Genomic DNA, 18470 nt, shown 5'->3' with positions numbered 1-18470 from the left:
TCGTACACAAGGTAGCCAACTCTCACAGTCACACAAATCAAGTAACACTCACATTCCACAAGTGAGGAAATAGACTTGGGCCATAAAAAGGAAGGCTGACAAGCCCCAAGTCCCATAAAACCTACATATTCATCATCAGAAAGAAAAGAATCTAGATTGTTGCCTTCTCTCAACATTCACTAACTTAATCTTTCCTTCCGTACTCTTGACTACATAAAACCAAGTCTAGCTTTTTCTCCCAATAAGCATCACCAGAGAAAAACAAGTACTAAGTCATTAGCAACGTCTGGAATGTCAAAGCCCACTTCTCTTCTGCACCGTCATCATTTTTAAAATGTTTTCTTTTTAGTGCGTATGGAGCTAAAATAAACTTTTTACTGTGTTGGCAGAGACTAAATCAACTGCAGAAGTGTCCAAGTTCAATCTATACCCCTCTGTCTCACAGTCCCCCCGACATCTCTCCTTTCAAGCCGCATCAGGCTGAGACCACTGAAGTCTGGCACGGATGAACTCCCCGATGTTCGGGAAACCAGTCAGTGAGGCTGGTTAGCGGAGCAACAGAGCAAGGGCCTGCAGTCAGACCAGCCTGCCCACCCCAGGCAGGCCTCAGCCCCTCACGGCATGGGGCCGGGGACGCATCTCTTTCAATGTCTTTCAGCCTTGATGAACAAAGCAGACACGGATATGTGTCTTTCCACACCGGCCGGGAGGCAGGACGCAAGGACAGCACTGAGTACAGCTCCTGGCCAGGCAGGCAGGTCGGGAATAATCCGTAGCTATTTTGTTGATAATGATGACGGTGATGATTAACAAACTAAGACAGGCCAAAGAGAAGTAACCCCAGAGAAGAAACATCTACAAGTCAATGAGCATTTCTTTTCCGGTTGATTGCAGAACATACTGGTGATTTTTTTTAATAAACCAAGTTTTGTTCATTTATTACACAGACTTACAGGTTCACATGTGAGTCTCCCAAGAAAAAAAAAGAATCTGTGGCCTCTAACTTTTGGATACAAAGAAAGTTTAAAAAAGAAATTTCAGACAAAAGGAGAACTAAAGTAAAGGGGGTGTGGGGACTACAGAAGTCTTTCGCAACCAGAGTAACTCGACAGGAGGACATGTGCTGGAAATCCAAACGCGTGAATTCATACCATCCACACTAAGGCTCTGGCTGCCGTGGCCACTAACAGTTTTCCAGGGCCACGGAGGGTGGGTCCGGGTCCTCCATGTGTGCGTCTCACACACCTTCATGGGAACCCTACAAGGGAAGTGCCGTCACTATCTTCCCCATCTCAGAGACCAGGAGACGGAACAGTCCAGGTTACGATGACGGTAAGTGACATCTGCATTTCTGCTGCTGAGAAAGGAACCCAAGGGAGAATGTTAGGTAATCAGGCTGCCTGGTCCTCACCCAGACAGCAGATGCCATACACCCCTGCCACAGATGAGGGGCCACAGACAGACAAGCCTGAAGTCACCGTCCAAGATAAACCAACATGTGAGACGGAGCGCAGGGACGGACTTGGACCCTCTCCGCATGAAGGGAAGTGGAGCGGGACCGGTGGGCTCTGTCTGCCCAGGCCTGGGCTTTACCGCACCCCGTTGCCATCGGCTGTCACCAAAAGTTGGAAAGCCTGAGCCCTTTACACTCTGCGGAGCTAAGGAGAGACACTTCTCTACTGCAGACAAAGCAGCGTTTGAAACAAAGTCTAACCCTTTTCTTTGCCTACATGCAGCAAAGAGGGAAAATGAAACCTTTCTCTAAAAAGTGTCTATAGAGTCTCACTAATCATATCTGTAGAACAGTCTCAACACATTAGAACTCTTCAGATCACAGGGGGAAATCGCCACCTCCAACAAAAGGCTCCCAGAGAGAGCACGAGCCAGTCTTCTCAGGAGGAAGCAAAGCCAGTGGGGGGGGGAGACGTGGGGACCCACAGCAGGGCGGGCAGGACTGCAACCAGGAGGAGTCCCGGCACCCCCACAGCCAACCCCAGTCAGCGTCCAAGCACAGGAGAGAGAGGCACGCCTGGCCTCAGACTCCACATCCCTCTCACCCCTTCTCAGCCTGCTTCCCCTTCCCCGCACACAACTGGGGGATGACGGAAGTCGTGAGGCACACCGTGCTGAAGAAGATGAAATAAATCCTCCAGAACCATTATAGACCCACCTGTAGCAGTCCTACAAAAGATGCACCGGTTCCAGCTGTGCCACCACGGGAAACCAGCTCCTAAAAGCCTTCTACACTCTCTGTTGGCCACAGGAGAAGGTGTAACTCAGGAGACCACACACTCAGGCCACTTCCCCAGCCAACACACATGAGCCACCGAGGGCTCTCTCTCTGGGGGGAAAGGTGTCCAAACATCCCATCGATCAAAACACGCCTAGCAACTGTGTTAAAGCCTTGACCCCTGGGATCTGTGCTCTTATCTTCACGACCGAGGCTACAGGTCATTCACTAAGGGTCAGAAGGGTGAAGTTCATGGGACAAGCCCTTGTGACTCTGCTCCTCCAAAGACTTTTTTACTCCTCACGGGTGCTGACAAACGTAAGGAACTCGAGCGTGTTAAGAGAACCTCGTCAAACCAGAAAATGAGGAACAGCCCAGGCCCTGAACTCACTGTTGAAGTCAACATCTGGGACCAGCTTCCCTAATACACAAAAATTAAGAAAAAGACCCAGGCACAGAACTTTGAGGTCAGGCTACCAAGAAACTTCATTCAAGTGTTCCAGAAATCAACCAATCATTGCAATCCATGAAGAGTAAGATTCCATGTGCAATGAAAGTGGAAGAGAAGTCTCATGCAAGACTCGTGACTCAACCGTCATGTTTCATCTGAACATTTCTCAGGTGTAACCCAGCGGGCAACTAATGCACGAGCCCCGCCCCCTGCTTCCGACCCCGAGTGAGTCTGGGCCGGAGGGCCGTGCAGCGCTTACCTGGCCGGTGTCTGTTGGCTGCTTCCGCAGGAAGTGAGCTGCCCTGGAACCTCCGTGCTCCCGTCCTGCCCCCAGTCCCGCCAGGATAGTGGTAGATGACAGAAGCGGAGCACAGCCCTTCAAGGGCAGCTGGGTGTGGGAAGAAAAGCACAGTCAGCCAAGTGAGCGGCCCATCCCAAGCTCCAACTGCAGTGGCTAAGAATGATCTGAACAGATCAGTTATGCAGAAATGTCCATTTTTCCCCCAAAACAAAGATTGAAGCTACAGATCACTGGTTTGATTACAGACAGGAACGTGCTACCAACACCCTCCCCAGGGCCGGCCCACGCAGGCAACACCAAACCCTCTGGGGAGACGCCAGGCCTCACTGGGAGGCTGGCACACACGTGCCTCAGGCCGGCCAGCTCGTCCCTCTGACCAGCAGCTGAGCGCCCACCGGGAGGCAGCCTGTGTGCCCGATTCCGGCGCTACGGAGCTGGGTGCAGAAAATGCCCCTGTTGACAATAAGCCAAAAGAAGACCAGCAAAGCAGGACCGCAACGCCCCACCCCATCGCACACCCTACATGCACCTGGCACCCTCGGGGCCAACACCCGCGAGCCTGTCTCCTTCTCAGAGGCAACCGCGCTTTGCTCTTCTGCGTGGACAGTTACAGCCGTATGCCTGCCACGTCCTGCCTCAGCGCCCGCCCCATTCCTGCAGTAGTCCGCAAGCGTCGTGGTCTTAGCACCCTTCGACACCGTGGAAAATCACCGAGGTTCAGAAAGACCTTTCCCCTGTGCCAAGCACACCTACACATGCTCACCCCATCTCAAAATAAAACTAAGGAAACATTTAAATACGTGTTCATTCTGTATAAAATCACAGTGAGCCCACTCCATGTTCCATGCTTATGAACACTAACTCCCAAAACAAAAGCACGCTGGCAGAGCCGCACCGTTTTACACTTTTACAAATGTCTTTAACGTCTGGCTGGATGCGAGGGAGCTAGGCTCTCCTGTCTGCGTCTGCCTGGGACCCCCTCCGAAGCCACAGGTCGTGGAGCCTGTGGGAGAGCACTATAGGCCTAGGACAGGCTGCGGGAGAAAGCAGCCATCCGCACCCCGGCCCCAGGAACCCTGCGGATGCGGCTTATCACTCTGTGGCCCCCCACATGACCGGGGGCCATTCTTCCTGGGTAAGTGTCTGCTGCCAGGGCCTTGACGTTCTGGCTTGCTGGGGTACGGATACAGTCTGCCACCCAATCTCTAGCCTTTTTGAGAAACCACATTCTGAAGTGGAAAAGCCCATTTTAAGGGGCGCCTGGGGGCTCCGTCGTCGAGTATCTGCTTCGGCTCAGGTCATGATCCCAGGACCCTGATCCATCCTGGCATCGGGCTCCCTGCGCAGAGGGGAGCCTGCTTCTCCCTCTCCCACTCCCCCTGCTTGTGTTCCCCTTCTCACTGCGTCTCTCTCTGCAAATAAATCTCTAGGAAAAAAAAAACACACAGAAGTCCATTTTAAGAATGTCTTCCATTTAAAGTGCCCCACAGTACACTGCTAAACATTTATCGAAGAACTGACTTCATTTCTTCATTCGGACTTATAGTCCAGCTGCCCGGCTGCCTGACTCACCCTCCAGGAAAGAACCCTACTTCGCTCCGCACGCACACGTTTCTCCAACAGCACTGACGGGACACGTCCGGTCAGCCGAGGATGGACACGCAGAGACCGTGCCTCCCACGCCACCCCCAGGAGGTGGGCCCCGAAGGGAAAACATGTAAACACACAATTCCAGCGCAGAGGGCAAGCTCCGTCACAGGCAGGCCTCACGAGACACCGCAGGCCCCTGCCTGGAAGGCTGGGAGAAGGCGCTGCTTTGAAGTAGGTTTCTAACGTGCTAGTGAGGGCTTTACATTGAAAGGTAACTCACAGGGCATGACCACGGGGCAGGGGGAACGCTGTTCAATTCACAGGTGTGGGGCCTTCACACCATCTAATTCCAGGACCTCAGGAGGGGTCTTCATCACCCCTTCCCTGTGGGAAGCCCCACAGCCACCAGCACGCACACACCCCTCTGCCCAGCCCCTGGAAGCCAGTCATTGGTCCCCTGACTTTTCGGGACATTCCAGATAAGAGGCGGCCCTGTGTGTCCGGCTCCCTGCACTTACCGTGGTGCTGTCAGGGCTCGCCCAGGCTGGAGGGCACCTGGACCTCGTGCAGCTCTGCGCCTTTCGTTTACTGAGCTGCAGTGCACAGACGACGGGACACTGCCCAAATCCGTTGTCAGTCGTACAACGCACGGATTCAGCTGTTCCGTACAATTACCCGGGCTCACCCAGACAGGCGGAATCACCACCCGTCACCACACCTTGGTACTACCCTGTTCCTGACACATTCCCCGTGCTGTCACCTTCCACACCTGCATGTCTTTTGTTCCTTTTTTTTTTTTATTGTCCAACATATTCTTTTTTTTTTAAGATTTATTTATTAATTTGACAGAGACACAGCGAGTGAGGGAACACACACAGGGGAGTGGGTGAGGGAGAAGCAGGCTTCCTGCTGAGCAGGGAGCCCAGTGCGGGGCTAGATCCCAGGACACTGGGATCACGACCCCAGCTAAAGGCAGACACTTAATGGCTGAGCCCCCCAGGCGCCCCTAACTGTCCAACATTTTCATGTCTTATTAACATTCCACTGAATGGGCGTACCATAGGCAGTTAACTCGTCCACCAGCTAACGTACAGACGAAGTTCTAAAGAATGAGGGAGAGAGATGACCGGGGGGGGAGCAGCATTCTAAGCAGAGGGCAAGACGTGCTTAAAAACAAGCCCAAGAGTGGGGCGCCTGGGTGGCTCAGTGGGTTAAAGCCTCTGCCTTCGGCTCAGGTCATGATCTCAGGGTCCTGGGATTGAGCCCCGCATCGGGCTCTCTGCTCAGCAGAGACCCTGCTTCCCTCTCTCTCTCTCTCTCTCTCTCTGCCCGCCTCTCTGCCTACTTGTGATCTCTGTCAAATAAATAAATAAAATCTTTTAAAAAAAAAAAAAAACAAAAAAAAAAACCAAGCCCAAGAGAACCCAGAGGAACAAGGAAAGGCAGCACACTGTCCGGGAAAGTGCATGCAGGTGCCAGCAGGACCTCAGTGTGGGGCTGGGGGGCGGGGGAGGTGCAGTGAGGACGGGGATGGTGCGGTAAGGAGACCCGGCAGCAGACAAGGTGGCAGGGTTACCCCAGACGATCCCCCGCAGCAACCAGACAGCCGACTGCTTCTCCTCCCGCACCCTTCATTTTTAGAACCACTTTTCTATGTTTTCTCTTATTTCAAGTAACAGTTGCTCTAATGGCATATGTGCTGTCTGCGCGAGATGATCTTACCTCCAAGCCACAGGAAGTCATTCACGGAGCGGAGGAGCTCCACGGACATGTGGTAGTGCACCAAGGAGTCCTGCAGCATCCCAGCCTGGAGGCACAAATCCCCCACATGCTTGCGCATGCGCCCTTGGCACCGCTTCTTGTAGTGTCTACGAAACACAATGCACAGACACGCGTCACCGCTGGTTCACCACTTCTGCCCCCAAAGCACACCAGCAAAGCACTATTCGACTCTCCCTCGACCCAAAAAGGCTAAGAAGGCAACCTGAGGCTCCATGATTGAAAGGCAGCGGCCGTCACGGCCAGTGTGGGAGCTGGAAGGGTCCTGACCTCACAAACACCTGTCCAGTTATTTTCTAGAGGGGACAGGAACGTGGGACTTCTGCTGTGCATTTCACTTAGCAACACCAGATGTAGGATTTTCCTCCGCAAATTTTCCATGACATCAGCACAAGAAAGTTGATGTTTCAGCTCTTTAAAAAAAAATCAATTATCTTCCACTTTCTTAACTTCAAACCCATTATTATTTTATGAAGAGAGCTATGGGGTATATCAAAGGCCAGCCACTTGGTGTGGGCAGACAAGACCTCTACCTCCACTCCGTGAGAGCAGGCCCCAGGAATGCCTTGAGAGGGTGGGACTGGGCATCACCAACAGCTCCTTGAATACAGGCAAGGAAACGGCCTTAGAGAATGCAAAGGCTTCTATCTACTCAGAAACCAAAGAAACTATACCAAACTTTCCTTTACCGTTCTGAAATATTCCTATTCTTTTAAACACTAAATTTCTTAAAAGATAAGCCTTTTTTCAAGAAAAATAGCAGCTGTATTAAATTTTCACTCTGAGGAAGCAATCACATCAAGAATAAAACCCCCGTGGAAATCCACGACACGAGAAGTTTCCAGCTAAGTGAATGTTACTGACAGCCTCGACACGAAGTTAAGTCTCCAGACCTAAGTGACGAGCTCTCCCCATGCTCTGGCTCTGGGACTCGGCACCCCGTTCCCAGTACTGGCTGAACTAAGACTGTCCCGTAGGGCAGGGGAGAGACAGAAGAGGAAAGGACAGTCTCCTGCCCTGCCCTGCGGCACTGTGAGGATGGCCCCCCACCAGCAAGCCCTCCCCGCCTGTAAGAAACACCGCCCCTGTACTGCCCTGCCTTCCCCCACTGGATACCTCCACTCTGTAGGGTCCCTCTGCCATGTCCCTGCTACATACATGTGCGCGCACGCACACACACACACACACACACGGGGGCGGGGGGCTGTTCCCAGGCGGTAAATCTGAATAGGTCACTCCCCAGCCTCAAACACCCAGCACAGTTCTAGCTCTCCTCCCGCTGCCCCTGCCTCCCCTCCTCTCACTGCCCTGCACTCTACAGCTTCACCTTCCTGCTTACCAGGGTCCCCAGTGACCTCCTGCCTAAACCTTCACACTCTCCTTAGGGTTCATTTCCACCATCAGTTTCTCAAGAAAGCACTCCCTGGGGCGTCTGGGTGGCTCAGTGGGTTAAGCCTCTGCCTTCGGCTCAGGTCATGATCTCAGGGTCCTGGGATCGAGTCCCGCATCGAGGCTCAGCAGGGGGCCTGCCCCCACCTTTCTCTCTGCCTGCCTCTCTGCCTGCTTGTGATCTCTCTCTCTCTGTCAAATAAATAAATAAAATCTTAAAAAAAAAAAAAAAGACCACGGCCTCTCTGAGAGCATTTGGGAAGAGGAGAAAGAGATGAGAAGAGGGAAGGAGGAACAAAAAGCAAAACACAGCCCGAATCCAAGGATCCTCACGGACCTGTCACAGGCTCCAGTTCACCACCATGACCACATCTAACTCTGGCGGCCACACAAGGTACCGAGCAGGGGCTCTGTCTTGCCCTGACTGTAGAGTCACAGGAGAGAACCACGTCACCTGAACAGAAGCTCGGGGGAACGTGCGCCTGTGCGCCTGGGAGACGGGAGCCCAAAACCAGCTCCCCCAGCTGCACTTCCGGGCCTCCCCCAAGGCTGACAGTGCCTGGCTCCCTTCCCCCGGGGTGCTCTCCATTCCAATGGGGAGAGGACCCCAGCATCCACACGCACACTTCCCTCCTCCGGTAACAACTGCTGACCTCCAGCTCCTGGCCAGGGCCAGGTGGACAAACACTGGCCCTGTGTCGCTGTGCGGGGTGACAGACGCAGGCAGGGAGGCTCGTTGGGACCTTACCCCTCCCCCGCCCCTTCCGCCCTTAACCTGGTGTTAATCCCCCTAATGGTGGAGGCCATGGGACACCCCGGTAGTGCCTCACACATGGGAGGATCCGAAAAGAACTGCTTCCTCCCAAGTCCTGCAACCCACCGGTCCCAGCCCCCGCCGCTACCCTCCTCCAGCTCCAGTCTACACCCGACTAGAGGAGCTGGCCCACGCTCCAGTCTACACCGGGCTGGGGGAGCTCGCCCACACTTGGTTCTAACTACAAGCCACATAGTGACGACTCCAGCGCGTCTCCCCAGTCCGCTCCCTCCCTGCGCTCCAGACTCACAAATCTGTTCGCCTCTTGGAAACCGTCGCCTGAACGTCAAATAGGCATGTACAACACACGTCCAATATTTCCCTCTTGAATCCGACTCCTAGCAGGGGCCTCCCCGTCTTCCCTCCCAGACAGCCCCGCCACATCCCTGGCTCTTCAAGTCAAAACCCTGAATTTCTTACTTGATTTCCTCTCCCCCTCACCGCTGCCCCCACACCAGTCAGGGACAAGCCTCGTCTCCACTTTGTCCCCCAGGACTCGCGCAGGGCACTGAAGGCTCCCGGCACGCGGGTGCTGTCAGGGCCCACCAAAGAGCGGGACGTCTCCCCTGGCACCAGACCCCGGGGAAGGCAAGTGAGTTTCCCGGGAGAGGCTAAGAGGGCGGCCCAGGAAAAGGGGCTCACGGTTCTCCTGTCGTTCGAACTTGGAAGGGTCTGAGGCCTAGAGGAGCTCCCAGTTAAGACACATGCTGCCCGAGGCCAGCCGGTGAGAAGGGAGCAGCCCCGGCAAAGCTATTGTCACAGGCCAGGCCCACGGCGACCCCGGCCTATTTCCGCAGGCAGGAGGTTCCCGCGTCTTCCGCTCCCTGAACTTGCTTTGGCTTCGTCTTCCCCACCCGAGCCCGTGAGGGACCTTCTCAGAAGGTCCAGACCGTCTCCCTTGAGACAAAGTAAGTAAAGGAAGAAAGTGTTCGCAGGAGGACGGCAGCAGAAAAGAAGAAACAAGGCCTCCAGGCCCGCATGGGGGTGGGGCCAGACCTCTCCCCATGGGTGAGCTGGGCCGGGGGAAAGGACAAGGAGCTAGGGCAGCCGACCTTGGTTAAATGTTGGCGTTTCACGGCTGCAAACTGGTGATGTGCCTGTCGGTGACAGGACGTGAGCCCAACAAAGAGAGAAACAGCGCTCTCACCCACACGGGGTCGAAAGGAAAGGCTGGGTCAGGTACAGGCCATAGGACTGCAAAGGCAAGCCATGTACACGGCTCTGCGCGCTTCCTGGCTAGAGCAGAAAGAAGGCCATGGTCAACCACAGAGGTCCCCATGTCCACAAGCTCCAGAGGAATTAGCTCTTTAGAAGGCACATTTTCCTAATACCTAGAAAAGTTGCCCTCATTAAGGAGGCAAAGACAGATGGTGGAAGAGCCTCTGCCCTTTAACGGAGGACGGGCGCTCAGGTGAGGTCAAGAAAACAGCATGCTCCAGGTGAAAGCGAAAGCCTCCGGGGACCGCATCCTCCGACGGTGCCCGTCTGCGGCCAGCACGCTCCCGAGCCGGGTACCCCACGCCGGCGGCCGCTGGCCTACAAGCTCTGTCATGCACGTCACGCAGCAACAGCCAAAAAACACGTCCCTGCTACGTTCATTCCCAAGCCAGGGTCAAGCAAGGCGCTGCAGTCTCGGACTTTGCAGGTTAAAAACCCCGTGAAAAGTCCCTGTGCAGCCGCCGAAATCAACAAGCATCCCACATCCTCCAAACAGAAAAGATTAATAAGGGCTCGTTTGCCACCAAATACTAAGTCAGACCCAAAAAGTTCCCCAAAGCAAATCTCTGAACAGGTATCAAACATCAGTGGGTCACGTGCTTTAAAAAGCAAAATAGTTTTTAAATCAGAAAACGGAAAGACGGCCAGGGAGACACAGGATGCAGGCGGCAGTCAGTCTGGCTTTTCAAGCGGTGAAGGCAGCGAGAGGGCAGCACACGGGGAGATCTAGCTACTTCCAATGCAGCGTGTTCACAGCCTACCTTTTCAGACCCAACAACATACTCACAGGGCGGTACGGTAGAAAAAAAAAGGAAAAAGAAAGAAAAGAGGAACAAGCAAAAATTAGAAACACACAAGAACAAAATAACTTTGACAGCTACAACACTGCACGTCCAAGAATCCCCCGTGGGCTTTCGAGGCCTGGGGCACCCGAGAACATTCCCGTGAAATACGTCCGCACCTCGTGTTACGGGGGACTGCGGGGCCCAGAGTGGCCACAACTGCCACAAGGCCTGCGGACGTGATCAGTGCGCCACCCAAACCTCGGCCTTCACCTAGGCGTTTCCTGTGAGCTACGAACTTCAGTCTCGTTTTAAGCTGGACGCTCCTACCAAGAGCGGCAGGACAGAGCTGGGCTCTGTCTCCGCACCAAGTCAGTGTTTTAAAAATGAGAGCGCCGCAGACGAGTGAAAGCAACAATGGACCGGCAGAGATGACGGGACAGCGCATTTGATCTGAGGTCACCGGCGTCACTATGTCACACAAGTTCCAAAGCTGGCTGAGTGTCTACGCTCGCCGAGAACATATCGGTCCCCCCCGGGAGGGCCATCCCATCTACTGCAAGACTTCCCGTGCCTACAGCCATGCCAGGCACACAGTCCCCAGGCTTGTTACTCCAGCCAAGTCGTGAGCATCGATTTCAAATGGCAAAAACAGGCCAGCATTCTCTGGTGGGTCTGCAACCTCAAAGCCAAGAAGTCGTGACCAAAGAATGTCCCCAGTTCCTCATGTAGCAGAGGGTCAGAGCGGGATCCCTGGCCGCCTCCGAGGCTTCAGCGGCTGGTCTATAATGCGGGGACCAGCCAGTCCCAGCCCACGCCACAGGCTGCGGGGGCGCGGGAGTGCAGGGGCTAAGTGCGGGTTGGCCCCGTGTGGTGAGGGGAGGTCACCAGGTGGCTTTGGAGAAGGCCTGGCTGCCCCTCGTGACTACCCCTCACGGCTGCCCGGGCTCCCCGGCCTCACCACCCCAGCTCCAAGGTGGGAAAGGGGACCACTGGTGTCCTGACTTCAGGGCCACTGCGAGGACTGAGTACAGATCGTGGGTGCAACGGGCCTTTCCCTTAGCCACACACACGCACGTCTGGTGAGGAAAGAAAACCAGCACAGACCCTGCAAAGGACCCTAGCGCGGGGAATCTTAGGCCACTCTGTGCTTTCCCCTCACAGGGCTGGCCCGGGCCTGTTTTTCTCAGTTCTGTGACATTTTCTCCTCCAACTTACCAACAGATGGCAAGTCAGTGTTTGATCTCAGGTAAACTCCAGAAACATGCTAAGCACCTACTCTGCTGGGCCACTGTGCCCGCGGGACACAAGGTCACTCAGTACTCGCCCACAAGACCCACATCCACATTCTACAGGAGGGGAAGGAGGGACTTGGTGCCCACAGTCATGAAGCCCCACACTCTTCCAGCCGAAGGGGACCTCCTCCAGGGAAGCATGGAACCTACGCGTCGTCCTCCTCTGTGCACGGACACCACAGTGGCCACGGCACAGGGAGGCAGCGCCGGGGACAGACAGGGGAAGCAAAGGGCACAGGAGGGTACGCTGCAGTTTCAGTGCAAAGCTCAGCCGCTGACTTCATCTCAGGAGAAATGTGAGGCCTGGCCTTTCCCTGCTCTGTTTGATGCCCCTGTTACACAGAGAAGAGAGACACATGGCTGTGGGCAGGAGGAGCTCTTTGGGAAGTCCCTGGCAGCGTGCCCGACACCGTGGCACTCGCCTTGGCTGGCTGTCAGCGAGGACTGGGACCCTGGAGCTATCAGCTGGGAAGAAGGGCCTGACCCGTGCCCAGTTCCCAGCCCCAGAGGCAGGAGCTCCACTAGCTCAGCTGGGCCAGCTCCTAGTTCGGCCGCCTCTCCAGGCCCAGCATCTCACTATGAATCAAAGGGATGAGATGGAAGAGAAGTTTCCAGCTGCGCACGAGGGCAGCGCGGTCCAGCCAGAACGACATGGGAGCCACGTACATAAAGCTTCTGGCTGCCACAGTGTACAAAGGAACAACTGGAACCAATTTTAAAATGTTCTTTAACCTAATGTATGTAAAATATGATCACTTTGATATGTAAAAAGATTAACAAAATATTTTCTTTTCTCCATACTAAGCCTCAATACCTGATGTGCACTTTACTTACAGCACATCTCAGCTCAGACTAGCCAACCCTCTGGTCCACAAGAGCCACAGGTGGCCACCGTCGTGGACAGCAGCTCTGAGGGTCCCACGGGGAGGGCCGGCTGAAACAGGGGAGTAAGGACACACACTAACCCTAAAAGGATTCCCCTTAACCAAAGGCTGTCCCATTTCTAGAAGTCTGAAAACCATGGCCCATGCCTGCCTACCCCTTGAGACATCAAATACTACCCCTTGCTTCTCCTTTCGTGGCGTCAGGAACCAAGCCAAGCACGAGGCCTCTGGGCCTCCAGGTGAACTTACCTACTGTCTGTGTCCAGTCCTACGAAGTCCTTCTTCTCAAACGGGACACAGAGAAGGGGGATCTTATCCCCAGACTTGTCGGTGGCCCTATCCAGACGCTTGGACTCGAGCACAATGAAGAGGGATTCAATGAAGTCCTCGATCCTCTTCTCCACCGTCTGGCAGTCCTCGTAGTTGGGGTAGAAGGTCACGTCGGTGCGCGGCTGCTCAGCGATCTCTCCCCGCAGCCCAAAGACGAAGAGCCGGGAGTCGTAGAGCGTGGAGCCGTAGATCTCCTTCTGCACGTGGAACTTCTCAAAAGTCTGCGGCCAGTCCTTGGCGGAGAAGCAGTCCGTGATGGTGATGAGGCCCACGACCTTGCGGTGGGTCTGGAAGTCGCCCCACTCGTTGTTCTCGGGCGGGTAGTGGTGCCTGTAGCGGATACAGAGCACCCGCTGGGAGTCCCGCACGCTGACCTGGCTCACGGAGGAGATCCTCTTGTAGATCTTGAAGAAGTTCTCTTCGGAGACGATGCCCACAGGCTGCACCACCACGAGGAGAGTCTGGTGGTCCTCGGCGCACTGCATGTAGTCAGGGACACTCATCCTGAAGACTCTGCCGGAGAGAATGAGGGCACTTAGGGGCGCGCGGCTGTGAAGGCTGCTGGCCCAACCTGGGATGTGGTGGTTCTCCCGTGAACCACCTGCGAGGTGGGGGTGGGGGGCGGGGGGCGCGGAGCCATGGGCTGCCCTCTGTCCCTGGGGCTCTGCATCTGGCTACCACAGATCTTCCCCAAACACCACAGCGCCTGGACGAGGCCTTGAGCTCCTGCGGCATAGGGGAGGCCTCTTTTTCTATCTCCAACACCCAGCTGGATGCCAACAGAGAGTCAGGGCCCGAAAGTGCTCCCTGAACGAAGGCACCGCTGCCTCATCCCCTCAACAGGACAGAAAGCAAAGAACCACAGTGGGATCAGGAGATCTGGATTTGACCTTCAGTCTACCCGGGACGGAAATGGCTCATATGCATGTTATCTCATCTACACCGTTCTGTGACACCGCCTCCGCTCTATTGATAAGGAACCTGGGGAAGAGAGAGGCTTATCACTGGTCAAGACCAGAGAGGCCAGGTCAGAGGAAGTTCGTCCTCTGACCAGTGTCTTCTGCACCCCCCGAAAAGAACCAAACCCACATGGGGGCTCCCCAGAGAGGCACAGCAGCCCCTGGGAGACTTCCCAAACGCCCAGGAGTTGGCGCTGAAGGCGGAGATTTAAGGTTCTGTGTTTCTCAAAAGAAGGCACAGCAAAGAAGTGACCATAAAACACGTATCCGGTCCAGGCCTTCGCTGCAGAGATGGAGAGGGGGCCCCGGTGCGGCTGAGGGAAGGTCACCCGGCCAAGGACCGGCTCGCGGCAGCACCAGCAAGCCCAGGGCCCTGCTGATGGATGAAGCCTCCGCGGGGTACAGAAGAACAAGTGCAGGAAGAAAAGACAGAGGACAGGCGGGCCGGCCCCCCCGAGACAGAGGACAGGCAGACCGGCCCCTCTCCCGAGACAGAGGACAGGCGGGCCGGCCCTCCCTCCACATACCGTGCGATGAGGCTTCATCAAGTCATTCAGTTTGTCGGATCAAACCCGCTGATCTGGACCACCGAAATGACGGTGGGCTCTATCCAGGTGCCACGGGTTACTAAAGTTGGGAATTTCGAGTCATAATGGAAATTCCCACCTGTGCTATGACTTTCCCGGTTCCAGCATGTGCTCAGCGGGCACTCTGGGCCGGGCGGGACAGGAGCCACGAGCGCTGCCACACACACACCTTTGTTTACACGTGCTCACATCACACCGAGGCCCCCCGAAGGACAGCCGTCTCCAGATAAGACCGAATTAATGACATTTAAAGGAGCCGAGCAGCACACGTTATTAGGGAAAAGGAGGCTGTTCTCTCCTTAGCAACAGGTGGCAGAGAACTGACCACAGCCACCGCGTCCCTTGAGCTGCTTCTCTCCCTGGCTGTCATTATGCGTGACCGTGAGTCACACAGAGTCACCGAGGTTTTCCCTTCTGTGAAAGGCTCTGGTTGAAGTGAACAAGGTTGAAGTCTCGGCATCCACGCCCCCAGCATTGAGCAAGGACTTCCCACATCCCAGGCTCTGTACAGACGAAGAGACAGCGTTCCAGGTACACTCATGAGGAGAAAGGGGAGACAGATATCAATTCTCCCCAGCTGGATATACAGACTAGATGCTATTCTGGTTAGACCTCCTACCTGGTTTTTGGTGGAGTATAACAAATGAGTTTATGGTCCAGAATAGCCAAGAAACTCTGGAAGACCCACCAAAGGGGAGAGCATTTATGCCCCCACCTGCTCCCCTACCTCCCCCCCAAGAGCAAGATCAGATACACCTGCGACTACTGACAGGATACAGGGATTCTTTGGGGGGCAATGAAACGTTTCAAAACTGGTGATGGCTGCACAGCTCTGTGAATCCACCAAAAACCGCTACACTGTAGATTTAAATGGGTCAACTGGGTGATAGATGAATAATATCTCAGTACCTTTTTGTGGGGAAAAAAGACCAAATAAAAAGCTGCAGTCAGCGCAGGGCTGGCCCAGGGATAAAAAGAAAACTGGAACGTAATCCCACCCAGAACCAGACCCACGCGTCCACGGCAACTTGAAATAACAGCAGTACTGCTGTAGGGCGGAAGCAAAGCACAGACTCTCTGGTATGTGACACGAGACAATGGGCCATCCCCACGTAAGCAGAAGACACATCGGTGAGGCCCAGTCAGGATACAGGCAAGACGCTTAAAGAGGATCTTTGAAGACAAACCTCAAAGGGCAAGGACAGGTACGGAAGGGTGCCCCACCTCAATGGCAACCAGGAAAAAGCTAATTAAAGCCATAGTGACAGGCCATTTCACACCCAAAATAAATTGACAAAATAAAAATTGTATTGTGGTAAAATATACATGAGATCTACCATTTTTAGGTGCACGGCTCTAGGGCATTAAGGACACTCCCACCGCTGGCAAGCATCTCCAGAAGTTCCCCACCCCCGCCACCCAGTCCTCTGTACTTGGTAAATTGCCCACGCCCACTCTCCCCCTGCCCTCAGCAGCCACCATTCTGACTTCCTGTCTCTACAAACTGAACCACTCCACGTCCCTCATGTAAGTGGAATCACACGTTCTGTGTCCTTGCGAGACTAGCTTATTTCACTACACAGGAGGTCTTCAAGGTTCATCCATGTTGGGGGAGAAAATCAGCATTTCCTCCTTCTTCAATGCTTACAGCCCACTGTATACATATACTGTTTACCCATTCATTCATCACAGCTCACTGGGGTTGATCCTAGCTTTGGGCCACTGTGAACGATGCTACTACACAGACAAAACATTTTAAGTATGAGAACCACCAACTGTTTATGAAGATACAGATCAAAGTAACTGTCCTATAGGACAGCGGGCATACAGACTGGTATGTCCTGCGCCCAGGAATTTCCCTCCCAGAGCAACTCTGGCATATGGATGGCAGGAGCATAAACAAAGGATCCTAGAAGCCAGAACTAGAGGGGCGCCTGGGTGGCTCGGTCGTTAAGCCTCTGCCTTCGGCTCAGGTCATGATCCCAGGGTTAAGCCTCTGCCTTCGGCTCAGGTCATGATCCCAGGGTCCTGGAATCGAGCCCCGCATCGGGCTCTCTGCTCAGCAGGGAGCCTGCCTCCTCCTCTCTCTCTCTGCCTGCTTCTCTGCCTACTTGTGATCTCTGTCTGTCAAATAAATAAATAAAAATCTTTAAAAAATTTTTTTAAAAAAATGTTTTTCAAGAGTTAAAAAAGGGGGAGGGTCCAACTTCAAGGAGCTCACAGTCTAGTTGTCAGCAGGTCAACCAGTCTCAGAGCCCACACTCCGCCCCGTCTTCCACACACGGGTTACGCTGCTGGTCCTGCAAATACCTTCCTCTGTGAGCCAGAGAACAGGAGGCACAGAGAGGCAAGTGCATTAAAGCTGCAGATCCCCCTGAAGATACGGCACACGGGTCCTGGGCCCAGGTCTCACGACAGGTGCTCAATTTCTCTAGTCCGAAGAAAATGAGACAAAGTAGAACAGTGCATGAAATTCTCATGAAACTAAACTCAGGTAAATTTGGTAAGTGCTTTGTTTTTAAGATTTTATTTATTTATCTGGCAGAGAGAGAGATAGCAGGAGAGAGAACACAAGCAGGGGGAGTGCGACAGGGAGAAGGAGTCTTCCCACAGAGCAGGGAGCCCAAGGCGGGGCTCCATCCCAGGACTCTGGGATCATGACCTAAGACGAAGGCAGACGCTAACAACTGAGCCACCCAGGCGCCCCTGAAAAGTGCTTTATAAATATTAACTCGTATTGTAATTTATGGTTAGGTAATGAACTTCCATTATTTTTTGGCATTAAAATATTCTTGCTTTTATGAACTGTTAGTGAGAGTAGACGGTGTTATCTTCCCATTGTTCCATCTGGGCGAAAACTGACAGCCCCATTACTGACCCTCTAGTTTTCTGGAATTTGCTAATCTATGAGATCCAAATGAACTCACCCTGAACTAAATGAGCCCTCAGGGTCCCTTCCAGTTCTGACTGGGCGCTAAAAAGACACCAGCAACCCAATGTGTGCCACGAGTCAATAAACCTCACAACCTCAAACGAGAATTTTCCCGGAAGCAGCTCGGTATCACAAACTCCTTGTCTACTTTTACCCCAAATTCAAAATACTCATCTCACACCAGAGGAAATCTGTCTCATGTAAGGTAGAGAGAGGACACTGACTGGGCTCTCTATCGTGTGTCCTGTTTAGAATTCCCATCTGTCCCAAGAAAAGAGTATCACTGTCTTCAATCGTACAGATGAGATAAGGCTCAGTCATTCTGCTCGAGATGTCCTAATCGGCAGGTGACAGACTGGGGCCAGGAGCCAGCATCCACGCTTTCCCACTGGCTTCTTCTAGGGAGAAGCTGACGAAACAAGACCTGGCACTGAGCCAGTTCTAGTGTCTGAGACTAATCTAACACAAATATTAGAACATCAAAAAACAGGGGTGCCTGGGTGGCTCAGGTGGTTAAGGGTCTGGTCTGCCTGTGGCTCAGGTCATGATCTCGGGGTCCTGGGACTGAGCCCTCTTTAGGCTCCCTGCTCAGCTAAGAGCCTGTTCTCCCACTCCCTCTGCCCTCCCTTCGTCCCCCCATCTCTCTCTCTATCTCTCTCTCTCCCCTCTCAAATAAAAAAATAAAATGGTTTAAAAAATCAAAAACATGTTTCTTCAACATGGCAGCTCCCTCAAAAGTTAAATGCAGGGGTACCATAAAAATAGCAATTCTACTCCTAGTTACCCACCGAAGAGGTTTGAAAACACATGTCCACGCAAAATGTGTCTGCAGATATTCATAGATATCCATAGCTCTTTCCATTCCCACGAACGGTAACACCATCGCCCGTCCACTAATGAACCACAAAATGTGGTCCATGCAACCGGAG

General features: G+C 53.8%; 1 protein-coding gene across 3 annotated transcripts in view; it reads right to left on the bottom strand.

Moving 5' to 3' along the window:
- Positions 1-18470, bottom strand: part of TRAPPC9 (trafficking protein particle complex 9) — a 509775-nt gene that overhangs the window by 487027 nt on the left and 4278 nt on the right. For all 3 annotated transcript variants that reach the window (XM_032873479.1, XM_032873478.1, XM_032873477.1), the window contains 3 exons: positions 12983-13576; positions 6295-6440; positions 2941-3069 (listed from right to left, as the gene is read on the bottom strand). In XM_032873479.1, coding sequence (XP_032729370.1) covers positions 2941-3069; positions 6295-6440; positions 12983-13566 — 859 coding nt within the window. In that variant the 5' untranslated portion in view covers positions 13567-13576. Of the gene's footprint in view, positions 1-2940; positions 3070-6294; positions 6441-12982; positions 13577-18470 lie in introns of those variants that run through there.

The sequence above is a fragment of the Lontra canadensis genome, unplaced genomic scaffold (genome assembly GCF_010015895.1).
Source record: "Lontra canadensis isolate GAN:19392208 unplaced genomic scaffold, GSC_riverotter_1.0 scaffold49, whole genome shotgun sequence".
Lineage (NCBI taxonomy): Eukaryota > Metazoa > Chordata > Mammalia > Carnivora > Mustelidae > Lontra > Lontra canadensis.
The sequence above is the reverse complement of the archived record's forward strand: the minus strand, read 5'-3'. Positions and strand labels throughout refer to the sequence as shown.